This window comes from Chionomys nivalis, unplaced genomic scaffold, assembly GCF_950005125.1.
Source record: "Chionomys nivalis unplaced genomic scaffold, mChiNiv1.1 scaffold_143, whole genome shotgun sequence".
Taxonomy (NCBI): domain Eukaryota; kingdom Metazoa; phylum Chordata; class Mammalia; order Rodentia; family Cricetidae; genus Chionomys; species Chionomys nivalis.
The window spans coordinates 7610-20000 of NW_026646928.1; the positions used below are offsets into that span (position 1 = coordinate 7610).

The 12391-nt window shown below is 47.1% G+C and overlaps 1 protein-coding gene across 1 annotated transcript in view; it reads right to left on the reverse strand.

The window, feature by feature from the left end:
• Positions 1 to 11939: 11939 nt before the first annotated feature.
• Positions 11940 to 12391, reverse strand: part of LOC130869159 (collagen alpha-1(I) chain-like) — a 4898-nt gene continuing 4446 nt past the window's right edge. Inside the window, exon 2 of the mRNA XM_057761211.1 lies at positions 11940 to 12391. This exon is cut by the window's right edge and continues 1412 nt beyond it. Coding sequence (XP_057617194.1) covers positions 11940 to 12391 — 452 coding nt within the window.

Sequence of the window (12391 nt, forward strand, 5' to 3'; positions counted from 1 at the left end):
TTCCCTGTGTCCCACCCCTCAACAGGGACACACTTGGTGCAGACCAAGAGATACAAACAAAATTTGAAATTAAACTAAATGTATAAGAAACTGAGCCTGGTTATTGTGGTGCACATCTTTTATTCTATCATCCAAGAGACAGAGGCAGGTGGACCTCTGTGAATTCTCAGGCTTTATAGAGAGGCCCCCATCTCAAATTAAAAAAAAATGTATAAAAGTTCAACCAAATACTCCCCCCCCCCCCAAAAAAAAAAGGAAGGAAGGAAGGAAAGAAGAAAGAAACATTATAAACTGTCTCCTTGGTCCTAGAAACTGGACCATGGGCGTTTAGGACCTACGAGACAGTGCACGAGTCTTGTGATCTCACTTGGTAGATGAGTCTGGAGTTTAACTCACAGATGTCCTTCTGCCTGTGTCTCCCAAGTCCTGGGATAAAGGTTTCCCTAATTCTTGAATGGCATACTGAAAGTATTTATTTCTACTTAGTTTGCATTTGATTTTTATTAATCCATGCCTATATATTTATTTATTTGTTTTTGGTTCTTCAAGACAGGGTTTCTCTGTAGCTTTGGAGCCTGTGCTGGAACTAACCCTTGTAGACCAGGCTGGCCTCAAATTCACAAGGATCCACCTGCCTTTGCCTCCCAAGTGCTGGGATTAAAGGAATGTACCACCACCACCACCACCACCACCACCACCACCACCACCACCACCACCACCACCACCACCCGCCTTTATTTGTTTCTTTTATTTATTTTTGTTAAGCTCTACATTTTTCTCTGCTCCCTTCCCTGCCTCTCCCCTCCCCTTCAACCCTCTCCCAAGGTTCCCATGCTCTCAGGAGATCTTGTCTTTTTCTACTACTCATGTATTTTAGATCTATGTATGTCTCTCTTAGGGTCCTCATTGTTGTCTAGGTTCTCTGGGATTGTGATTTGTGAGCTTTTTTTCCCCTTATGTTTAAAAATCACTTATGAGTGAGTATATGTGATAATTGTCTTTTAGGGTCTGGGTTACTTCCCTCAAAATGATGTTTCCTAGCTTCATCCATTTGCCTGCAAAATTCAAGGTGTCATTATTCTTTTCTGCTGTGTAGTAAGTACTCCGTTGTGTAAGTGTACCACCTTTTCCTCATCCATTCTCCAGTCAGAGGGCATTTAGGCTGTTTCCAGGTTCTGGCTACGACAAACAATGCTGCTATGAACGTAGTTGAGCCCATGTCCTTGTGGCACAATTGAGCATCCTTTACATATATACCTAAAAGTGGTATTGCTGGGTCTTGAGGAAGGTTGTTTCCTAATTTTCTGAGAAATCGCCACACTGACATCCAAAGGGTGGCTGTACCAGCTTGCCTTCCCACCAGCAATGCAGGAATGTTCCCTTTTCCCCACATCCTCTCCAGCATAAGTTGTCATCAGTGTTTTTGATCTTGACCATTCTTACAGGTATAAAGTGGAATCTCAGAGCTGTTTTGATTTACATTTCTCTGATGACTAAGGATGTTGAACATTTCCTTAAGTGTCTTTCAGCCGTTTTAGATTCCTCGGTTGAGAGTTCTCTGTTTAGGTCTGTACCTCCATTTTGTGAATTGGATTATTTGTTCTTGAGATGACCAATGTCTTGAGTTCTTTGTATATTTTGGAGATGAGACCTCTGTCTGATGTGGGGTTAGTGAAGATCTTTTCCCATCCTGTAGGCTGTCGTTTTGTCTTGTTGGCCATGCCCTTTGCTTTACAGAAGAAACTTTTCAGTTTCAGGTGGTCTCATTGATTAATTTTGTTCCTCTCAGAGTCTGTGCTACTGGAGTTAGATTTAGGAAGCGGTCTCCTGAGACGATGCGTTCAAATGCATTTGATATTTTTATTTTTATATTTTTTTTATTGTGGATGAAGTCAATTATTTGAACTCTCAAATATTTTTATTGTTATTATCTGTTTGTTTATTTGTGGTTTTGCAACACGGGGTTTCGTTGTGTATCCTTGTATGCCCTGGAATTCACTTTGTAGACAAGACTGGCCTCAGACTCACAGAGATACACCTGCCTCTGCCTTCTAGTGCTAGGATTAAAGGCGTACACTAAACACCCCCCCCCTTTTTTTTTTGAAAACAGGGTTTTTCTGTGTCACTTTGCCTGTCCTGAATCTCAATCTGCAGACTTGGAGGCGTTTTTTCATCTCTCTGTCTCTCTCTCTCTCTCTGGCTATCTATTTATCTATCTATCCATTCATTTATTAGTTTATTTATTTTTTTTTTGTTTTCTTTCTGAGACAGGGTTTCTCTCTAGCTTTCTTTCTTGCTTGCTTGCTTGCTTTTTTGCTTTCTTGCTCTCTTGCTTTTTTTTTTTTCTTCTTTTATTATTTTTTGAGGCATGGTTTCTCTGTGTAACAGCCCTAGCTGTCCTCTCTCTCTCTCTCTCTCTCTCTCTCTCTCTCTCTCTCTCTCTCTCCCTCCCTCCCCCCCTCCCCCCTCTTTTGGTTTGGTTTTGTGTTTTTCTTTAGGAGACAGGGTTTCTCTGCTTCTTTGGAGACTGTTCTTGGAACTAGCTTCTTTCTTGTAGACCAGGATGGCCTAAAACTCCCAGAGATCCTGTTTCTGCTAAATATGGAGCCAGTGCTCTTGAATGCCTTTGTCTGGTGAGGTCTAAAGCCACCCCACCCACACCCCCACACCCCCACACACAACACACACACAAACCAAACAAAGGCACAGGCACACCCAGAGACACATAAATAAACTTTTAAATTAAGAGCCTGGAGAGCCGGGCGGTGGTGGCGCACGCCTTTAATCCCAGCACTTGGGAGGCAGAGGCAGGCGGATCTCTGTGAGTTCGAGACCAGCCTGGTCTACAAGAGCTAGTTCCAGGACAGACTCCAAAACCACAGAGAAACCCTGTCTCAAAAAAACCAAAAATAAATAAATAAATAAATAAATAAATAAATAAATAAATAAAATGACATTTTCGTTTTTTTCTGTCTGAAGTGAAAACGTTCCAAATAATTCACTATGTCAGTATTCCTGGAAATGACAACAAAGTCAGAATTTTTCATACTATTCCATGGTTGTTGTAATTTTTTCTGTGCCAGGCAGAGGCAGGAGGATCTCTGTGAGTTTGAGGCCAGCCTGGTCATCAACAGTTCCAGGACAGGTGCCGAAGCTATAGAGAATCCTTGTCTCAGAAAACCAAAAAAAATAAAAAATTGTTTTCTCTGTGTCTCATGTCTTTCTGTAAGCAGGCCCAGGAACCCTAAGAGCCTGTAGGTTATCTAGGAGATCTCCTGTTGCAGGGGCCCTGGCCTCCACTCCTGTCCCCTGAGGGCACCTGGTAAAAGTGAGAAGGCAGATTTAAGAGACTATTAAAGTTCAAGGTCACCAGCCCTTCCTAACAGCTAGGACTCCTTGCTGAACCTTTAAAGGGTGAGGCTACAACTTGACTGGTCTGCTTAGATATGGATATTTTTGTTGTGATTATTGTTTTACAGGGCAGGAACAGATCCAAGTGGGAATTTTTCCATGGCTGTTTTAATTTTCTCAGACTCGGTATTTAGTATGAGAAGTGGGGTATGGGGTAGATTGTACAAACACAACTACTGAAAAAGAACCCCAAGAAAGCAGGCCTCCCTCCCTCTCTCCCTCCCTCCCTCAGTTCCTCCCTCTCACCAAGCCATAATTGTGGCAGCCCCTTGGCCCTCATAGTCCTTTCACTGATCAGTCAGACACACTCTTCTTTTTTATTTTTAAATTTTTGAATTGTGGGTGAAGTCAATTAATTGAGCTCTTAGATTATTATTATTATTATTATTATTATTATTATTATTATTATTATTATTTGTGGTTTTTCTACATAGAGGTTCCCTGTGTTTGCCCTGGAACTCACTTTGTAGACAACGCTGGCCTCAGACTCATAGAGATCTAGCTGCCCCTGCCTCTACCTCTGCCTCCTAGTGCCGGAATTAAAGGCCTGTATTAAATACACTTTTTCCCCCAAGACAGGGTTTCTCTGTGTCTGTCGCTTTGCCTGTCCTGAAACTCACACTGCAGGACAAGGTAGCCTCAAATTCACAGTGATCTGCATGCCTCTGCCTCTCCTGATTTCTGAGGGCTGAGAAATGAGAATAAAGAAATGTGCTGCCACCATTACCCAGCTAGGCAGCTGCCCAAAATATACTGCTGCTGCTGCAGCAATTAAAAGAAATAAATTAAAATAAAATAACCTGAGATAAAGAAAGAAAAAAAGGAAAACACATGTTTTTCCTTCCTTCCTTCCTTCCTTCCTTCCTTGTTTTTTTTTTTCTGTTTTCTTCTTCTATTATTATTATTATTATCATTATTACTTTTTGGTGCAGTGTTTCTCTGTATAATACCTTTAACTCATTATATAAACCAGGCTGTCATCTTGGTAACATTATGGTTTTGTATTATGGTTTTGTTTTTTCTTATTTCTTGTCTGTAAATCGATGAATCAACATGTCTTCTCTCTCTCTCTCTCTCTCTCTCTCTCTCTCTCTCTCTCTCTCTTCACATTTAATTTGCGTTTTATTTTTTTGGTTTGTGATTTTGTTTTGATTTTCAAGGCAGGGTTTCTCTGCTGCTTTGGAGCTTGTCTTTGGAACTAGCTCTTGTCGACCAGGCTGGCCTCAAACTCCCAGAGATCCACCTGCCTCTCTGCCACATATGAAACCAGTCATCTTGGTTAGTTCAAAAGCCACCCCACAAATACATGTGCGCGCACACATGCACACACACACACACACACACACACACACACACACACACAGAGGCACACACACAGGCACACCCAGAGAAACATAATTTTTTAAAGAAAATTAAGGGCCTGGAGAGATGGCTTGGTGGCTCTGAGGAAGAGGTCCCAGCACCCGTATGGCAGCTCATACGTGATTGTAAATCCAGTTCCTGGATGAACTGATACCCTCACCCCATTGTACATCTAAAGTTAAATAAATCATAAAAAATTCTTTAAGAAATTGAAATTAAACTAAGTCCTACACAACTGGAAACACTCTTAAAAAAGTAAAATTAAATGTAAAAGAGTGCAGTGCTAAGTGCAGTTATGAAAATGTTTGGAAATAGGACACCTTCCCTGTCTCCCCCACATACAAAAGGCACACCGAGAGATTTAAATAGAATTTGAAAATGGCTGGGCAGTGGTGGCACATGCCTTTATTCCCAGCGCACAGAAGGCAGAGGCACGTGAATCTCTGGGAGTTTGAGGCCAGCCTGGTCTACAAGAGCTAGTTCCAGATCAGCTAGGACTGCTATGCAGGGAAACCCTGTCTCGAAAAACAAAACAAAACAAAACAAAACTAAAATTAAAATTGAACTAAGTGTACAAGAAATGAATAGAACAACATACTAAAAACAAAGCAGGGTTGTTGTGGTTCACACCTTTTATTCTATCATCCAAGAGACAGAGGCAGGTGAACCTTGAAATGGAGACAGGTCTGGTCTATCTAGGTAGTGAATTCCCATGTTGTGTAGAAAAACCCCTGTACCAAATAAAAACATATACACGTTGAACAACAACAACAAAAAAAAATACAAAAAAAAAGAAAGAAAGAAAGAAAAAAGAAGAAAGAAAGAAGGAAAGAAAGAAAAAAAAGATAGAATGAAAATGAAGAAACAAAAGAACAAAGGAAGGTAGTCCTGGGGGCTGTCTACAAAGGGCCTTCACTGCAATGTTTTGAATTGTGATCCTCGCCCACATACGCGAACACACACACACACACACACACACACACACACACACACACGGACAGACATGGGCACACTGAGAAAAACAAATAAAATCTGAAGTTAAATTCAATGTACAAGAGAGTCAGAGAACACAGACGACACACACACACACACACACACACACACACACACACACACACAGACAAAATGAAATAAAACCATAAAACCATGATCTCATACCGGACTGTCATGCATTCGGTCAAGAAATCTACTTTGAAACATATTTCATGATAGTTGCCTAGTTACCCATTGATGTTAAAACTCACTCCCCTCTGTAGGGTCTAATGTTGACTGACCCACGGGTCAGGGCAAGATCATAAAAATTCCTTTGTTCAGAGTTAATGCTTGATGCCCCTACTATAAAAATTGGTTTCAGAAACTGGCCTTTTGCCACAGTGTCAGAAGCCCAAACTCTGTCTGTGGTCTCAGCTAGCTGATAAGGTTCTGTGCCCCGTGGTGATTTTTATTTATTTATTTTTTTATTTTTAAGTTTGCTTCTGGTTTTCCTAGGATCTGGTTTCTGGAATAAAGTTTGCTTCTGGTTTATTAAACTTGGTGGTTTCTCATCTTTGCATGATCCACCCCTCGACCCAACATTTAAGTGTCTTTCAACCATTTTAGATCCCTCTGTTGAGAATTCTCTGTTTAGGTCTGTACTCCATTTTTTAAATTGGATTATTTGTTCTTTTGATGACCAACTTCTTGAGTGCTTTGTGTATTTTGGAGACCAGACCTCTGTCTGATGTGGGGTTAGTGAAGATCTTTTCCCATTCTGTAGGCCGTCATTTTGTCTTGTTGGCTGTGTTCTTTGCTTTACAGAAGCTTTTCAGTTTCAGGAGGTCTCAGTTGTTATTAACTGTTTCTCTCAGTGTCTGTGCTACTGGGGTTCTATTTAGGAAATGGTCTCCTGTGCCAATGTGTTCAAGTGCATTTGATATTTTTATTTTTATATTCTATTATTGTTGACGGAGTCAATTACTTGAACTCTCAAATATTTTTATTGCTATTATCTCTCTATTTGTTTGTTTATTTGTTGTTTTTCAACATAGGGTTTCGTTGTGTACCCTCGTATGCCCTGGGACTCACTTTGTAGACAAGGCTGGCCTCAGACTCACAGAGAGCCATCTGCCTCTGCCTCCTAGTGCTGGGATTAAAGGCATGCACTAAACACCTTTTTTATATATTTATTTTCCTAATAATTTATTTATTTTTATTTTATTTGCATTGGTGTTTTACCTGCATGTATGTCTACCTGAGGGTGTCAGATCTTGGAGTTACAGACAGCTGTTAACTGCCATGTGGGTGGTAGGAATTGAACCTGGGTCCTCTGGAAGAGCAGTCGGCACTCTTAACCACAGAGCCATCTCTCCAGCCCCCATCTTTTTTTTTTTCTGAAAACAGGGTTTCTCTGTGTCACTTTGCCTGTCCTGAATATCACTCTGCAGAACAAGGTAGCCTTAAACTCACAGTGATCTGCCTGCCTTGGTCTTCCTCATCTTGGAGGTGTTTTATCATCTCTCTGTCTGGCTATCTATCTATCTATCTATCTATCTATCTATCTATCTATCCATTTCTTGATTAGTGTATTTATTTATTTTTTTGTTTTCTGAGACAGGATTTCTCTCTAGCTTTGGAGTCTGTCCTGGATTCAGACCTGGTCACAGCTGTACCTGGAAATAAAAACAAAAACCAAAACCAAAACAAAGCAAAAGCCAGGCAGGACTGTATGGTTGACCTTCCCTTTCCCCCTCCCCCATGGGCTCCTCAGAGGCGGTGAGGCCTCCTGCAGGGAATCCACAGAGCCTCTGCCCAAGGCTCTCCAGGGGACCCACTCTCTCCCTTTCTCCCCCAGCCTCAGGGCTGCCGGCTACATCTATCTCAGGCATAGGTGGCGGGCACTCTGGCTATGCAGGACGTGACAGACACAGACACGCAGAGAAGCAGGGAGAAACAGAAACGGTGCCCACTCTCTCACTCGATGCAGGCATGCAGGAGGAACAATGAAAGAATGAGAACTGGAGAGATGGAATTTCTGGAATGTCCAGAAACCACATGGTGGGTATCTAGTGCCCTCTTCTGGTGACAGGGAGTACAGCACAGATTTGGGTTCTTGTGCTCCTGAGACCTACCCCAATTTCATAGTGACATTATCCTATCATACCCTATATATCACATATAGGCTTGCTTGATATCACACACATACACTGCCTGCGTTTCTGCCTGACCCCTGTGAGAGAGCCTGGTACCTTCAGAAGACAGAAGATGGAGTGTGGGTCTGTCTGTCTGTCTCTCTATCTATCCATCTATTCTTCCATCTTTGTATGCATCTATTGATTTATGTAATACTTTATTCTTTTGTTTGTTTGTTTGTGACAGGGTTTCTCTCTAGTTCTCTCTAATTGAGTCAGTCCTGGAACTAGCTCTTGGAGACCAGACCGAGTGCTGGAATTAAAGGCATGTACCACCATTACCCGGTTAGAAGTTTTTTTAAAAAGTAGGCAATTAGAGCTACAAATTTCCTCATAGGACTGATTTTACTGTGTGCCAAGGTTTGTGTAGGGTTTTGCTTTCATTTTCTTGAGTGAATATACCCCCCCCCCCGCCCCCCGTCTCTCTTAGTCTAGAGCTCTGTTTTGTCTTCCATGAGCTCTGAGGGCACTTGGCTTGAGTGTGATACACACACAGACTTACTATTAAGGAAAGTTCAAGATCAAGATCCTTTCCTAACTCTGTGACCTTGCAACAGAGAAGTTTCAAAGTGTGTGAAGGGTGTGCCTACGGCTCCACTGGCTTTCCTTGATGTACACATCTGTTGCCTTTCCTGTAAACATCGTTGTTGGAGTTGAGAAATTGTTGATCTGAACTCAGGCAATTTCATGTAATAGCCCTGGCTCTCCTGGAACTCACTTTTATAGACCAGGCTGTCCCTTTGGTGACATTCTGTGTGTGTGTGTGTTTTTTTTCTTCCTCTTATTTTCTATCTGCAGTCAATATTGGTGTAAGGACTGTGCACCTGTATATTCACTGCTCTGATCCTTGCCTCCTTCCTTCCTCCCTTCCCTCCCTCCCTCCCTCCCTCCCTCCCTCCCTCCCTCCCTCCCTCCCTCTCACCATGGCCTAATTGTGGCAGAAGCCCCTGGCCCCCCACCTAGTCCTGTCACCGATGAACGGTCAGACACGCTCTTTGTTTCCCGTGAGCGATTGATTCGCCTGTTTTCCCAGCTGCCTGTGGTCTCGGTCGTACTTTCGTTTTCGTCGCCCCGAATGTCCAGGCCGGCCCGCGTTCGGGGGTGGGTGGGGGAACCGACAGGGGGGTTCCCTGTCCTGTTGTGGGCCCGTGTCGCCTCCGGGCGTGAGCGTGGGAGGACGCTGTAACGCCAGAGAAGGTGAAGACGCCGCGGCCGAGCGAGCGGGCGAGCGAGCGATGTATGTCGGTCGGTTGTCGGGCGCCACCTAGCGGTGGCCTTTTTTGTGCAACGCTCCTGGTCCTCGGTCGTTGACGAGGACGGGGCGAAATGGCTTTTGTGAGGCGGAAAGAGTGACGAGAGTCCCGGCCCGGCAGGCGGGTGTGTCCCGGAGTTGGTGTCGTGCTTGGGAACGGTCTCTGTGTAGGAGGTTGTGCCGGAAGAGTCACCCATGGGTGCGCTGGGGCTGGAACCGAGTGAAAGGAGCAGATGGGAAGGGTGCTGGGAGACTTGAGCGGGTCGACCAGAAGGCATAAGTCGTTGGCGTACCCCCGCTAGGTGTCGAGTCTACCCGGGCCCAGGATCGGTGAAGTACCCCGGCTTTAAAAGTTGTTTTTCCCTTGCCTTTTAAACTCTCTTCTAAGAGCCCTGGGACCCGGCGACCCTCGGCCGAGAGGAGGCGTTGGTTGATCCCGGCTTCCCCGCTGCCCTGTCACGGACTCGTTGGGGTCTCGGACTTTTTTTTTTTTTTTTTTTTTTTAATTCTTTCCCCCTCTTGCCAGAACCCTCGGTCCTCAGCGGCGGACCTTGCCATCCTGAGGCCGAGAGGAGGCTGTAGTCCCGGCTTTCTCGCTTCCCTGGTTCGGACTCTCGGAGCTTTTTATGCATTTTTTTTTTTCTTTCCTCTTGCCAGAACCCTCGGTCCTCAGCGGCGGACCTTGCCATCCTGAGGCCGAGAGGAGGCTGTAGTCCCGGCTTTCTCGCTTCCCTGGTTCGGACTCTCGGAGCTTTTTATGAATTTTTTTTTTTTTTCCTCTTGCCAGAACCCTCGGTCCTCAGCGGCGGGCCTTGCCATTCTGAGGCCGAGAGGAGGTGGTGGTCCCGGCTTCCCTGTTCACTGGTCCCCGGTTTCTTGGACTCGAGATTTTATTTTTTTTTTTCCCCCAAGTTTTTCTTCTTGCCCGTCTCCATCCCTAGCGGCTGGTCGCAGGGTCTTCGGCCGGGAGGAGGCTGGGCGCCCGGCTTTCTGGCATGTCCACCTCGCTCTCTCGGTCCTGTCATGGTTATGAGGTCGACCAGTTGTTCCTTTGAGGGTCGGTTCTCTTGTTTATGGGGACATTTTTGGGACATTTCACCCAGCCTCACTTTCAGGAGTTCTGTGTGGTCTGTGAATGACTCCCCGGACCTGTTGTCATTCTTCTAATGGTTACTATCTGTCCTTATTGTACCTGCAGATAGGTGCTGACACGCTGTCCTTTAATTGGGTGACATTAAAGGACGCTAGGTGGCGGTCTCTCTTCTGAGCCTCGCTCGCTGGGTGCTTTTTCTCCCGCCTAGCCCAGCCTGCTGTCCCCGGGTTTCTCGCTGCCTTTTGGGACTGGGCCCGTGCGTGCTTTCCCGAGTGGCTTTCTGAGGTGACTGGCTTCCTTGCTTTTTTTTTGCCAGTGGTGAAGCGTGTCAGGCGTCCCCGCTTTGTGGTCTGTCGCCCGTGCCGTTTGGATGGTGGGAACTGTCTCTCGATGCTTCTCCCTTACCGTCCCGGTGCTTGCTTTTTTTTTTTTTTTTTTTTTTTGGGATCAGATCGTGGAGCTCCCGAGTCTCCATGGACTTGGGTGGGTCCCCCGGTCCTCTGCTTCCCCAGTGCCTCCCGAGCGCACTGTTTTCCCCCTCCCTCGTTGTGGAGCTCCCGAGCCTCCATGAGTCCTTGCGGGGGGGGGGAGGGTTACTCAGTCTGACCCTTCTGCTGCCTTATGTGCCTCCCGAGTGCACATTTTTTTTTTGGATTTCCCCGTGGACCCCACCGCTGTTTTTTTTGGTTGTGGAGGTGTGAAGGGTTTTCCTTTTTTTTTTTTTTCAATTTTTTTTTTCAATTTTTTTTTTTTTTTTTTTTTTTTGGTGGCATGTGTTGGTGCTCTCTCGCTCGTTTCTTCCCGGTTCTGCTTTGTCGATCGATGTGGTGCCCTCGCTCTGTGTTCATTCGGGCCGGAGGCCTAAGCCGCGCCAGGCGAGGGACGGACATTCATGGCGAATGGCGGCCGCTCTTCTCGTTCTGCCAGCGGGCCCCTCGTCTCTCCTCCCCACCTTTTACCGGTGGTGTGTGGAAGGCAGGGGTGCGGTTATCCGGCCTGAGCCCTGTGAAAGCCCCTCCGCACTGCTCGCTGTGGTTCGTGGGGGTTCCTGTGAGGCGCGCCGGGGGGGCTCTGTTCCCCCCGTCGCGCGTTTCACTCTGCCCACCGTGTGTGGTCTGTTTAGCCCTCCTCCCTCCGAGCCGGGGGAGGGTCGGCTGATGTGCCGCGTCACGTGTGTCCCTCCCGAGCGGGCTCGCGTGCGCGCGTCTTGCTTGCCATCCTCGTTGGTGCTCCTGGAGCGTTCCAGGCCGATCTTCAGAGGTGCCCGGTTCTGAGCGGCGGCGGCGTTTCCCGGTTCTCTGACGTGTGTGCCTCCTGTGCGCGGTCCGGCCTTTAGCGGTGTTCCTCTGCGAGGTGTGCTCTCGTTGGGTTAAGATGACCCCGATGATGAAGGGGGTCGAGGCGAAGCGGTAAGAGGCTCTCTGAGGTTCCCCTCCGTGAGCGGAGGACGTCGGGCGAGCGGCCCACCGTGCGCTGCCTTCTCCCGTAGGCTGTGAGCGCTGTGTGGTGTTGAGCGGTCGCGGCCGGCCTTTTTTCTTCTCACCGTTAAAGGTGGGTGGTCTGTCGATTGACGAGAATGCCTCCCCGCCTGGTGTTAGACCCGGTGGGTGTTCCTGGAGAGGCAGGCCTGGCTCTCGGGGGACCGCTTTGTGCATTATGTTTTCTCTCGGTCCGGTCCCCTGTGTCCGCGAACGCTCAAGAACGCGCCCCGGAAAGGAAGTAAGAGCCTTGCCGATACCGCAGGCCCCCCCGCCTCGCTGCGCTCGAGATCATCGAGCGGTGTGTGTGTCGCTCCCCCGGCTCTTGCGCTGCCGCGGCCGGAGGCTCGTCGGGCCGGGTCCGTCCCGCCCGCCCTCAGTGAGAAAAAAGTGCCTTCTCTAGCGATCCGATGAGCGGGCGTGCTTGGGGTCTCCCGTCGGCCCGCCTGGTCGCCCCAGCACGCCCTGACCTCCCGATGCGCGTAGCTTCGGCCGGGTGCCCCTCGCCGCGTCCCGTCTTTGGGGGGGGAAACCCGAGCGTTTGTGTCGCCCACTGCGGCCCGCGCCTCCTCGCTCCGAGTCCGGGGAGGAACCACGCGGGACAAGAGAGCGTGTCGTGACGCCGGCG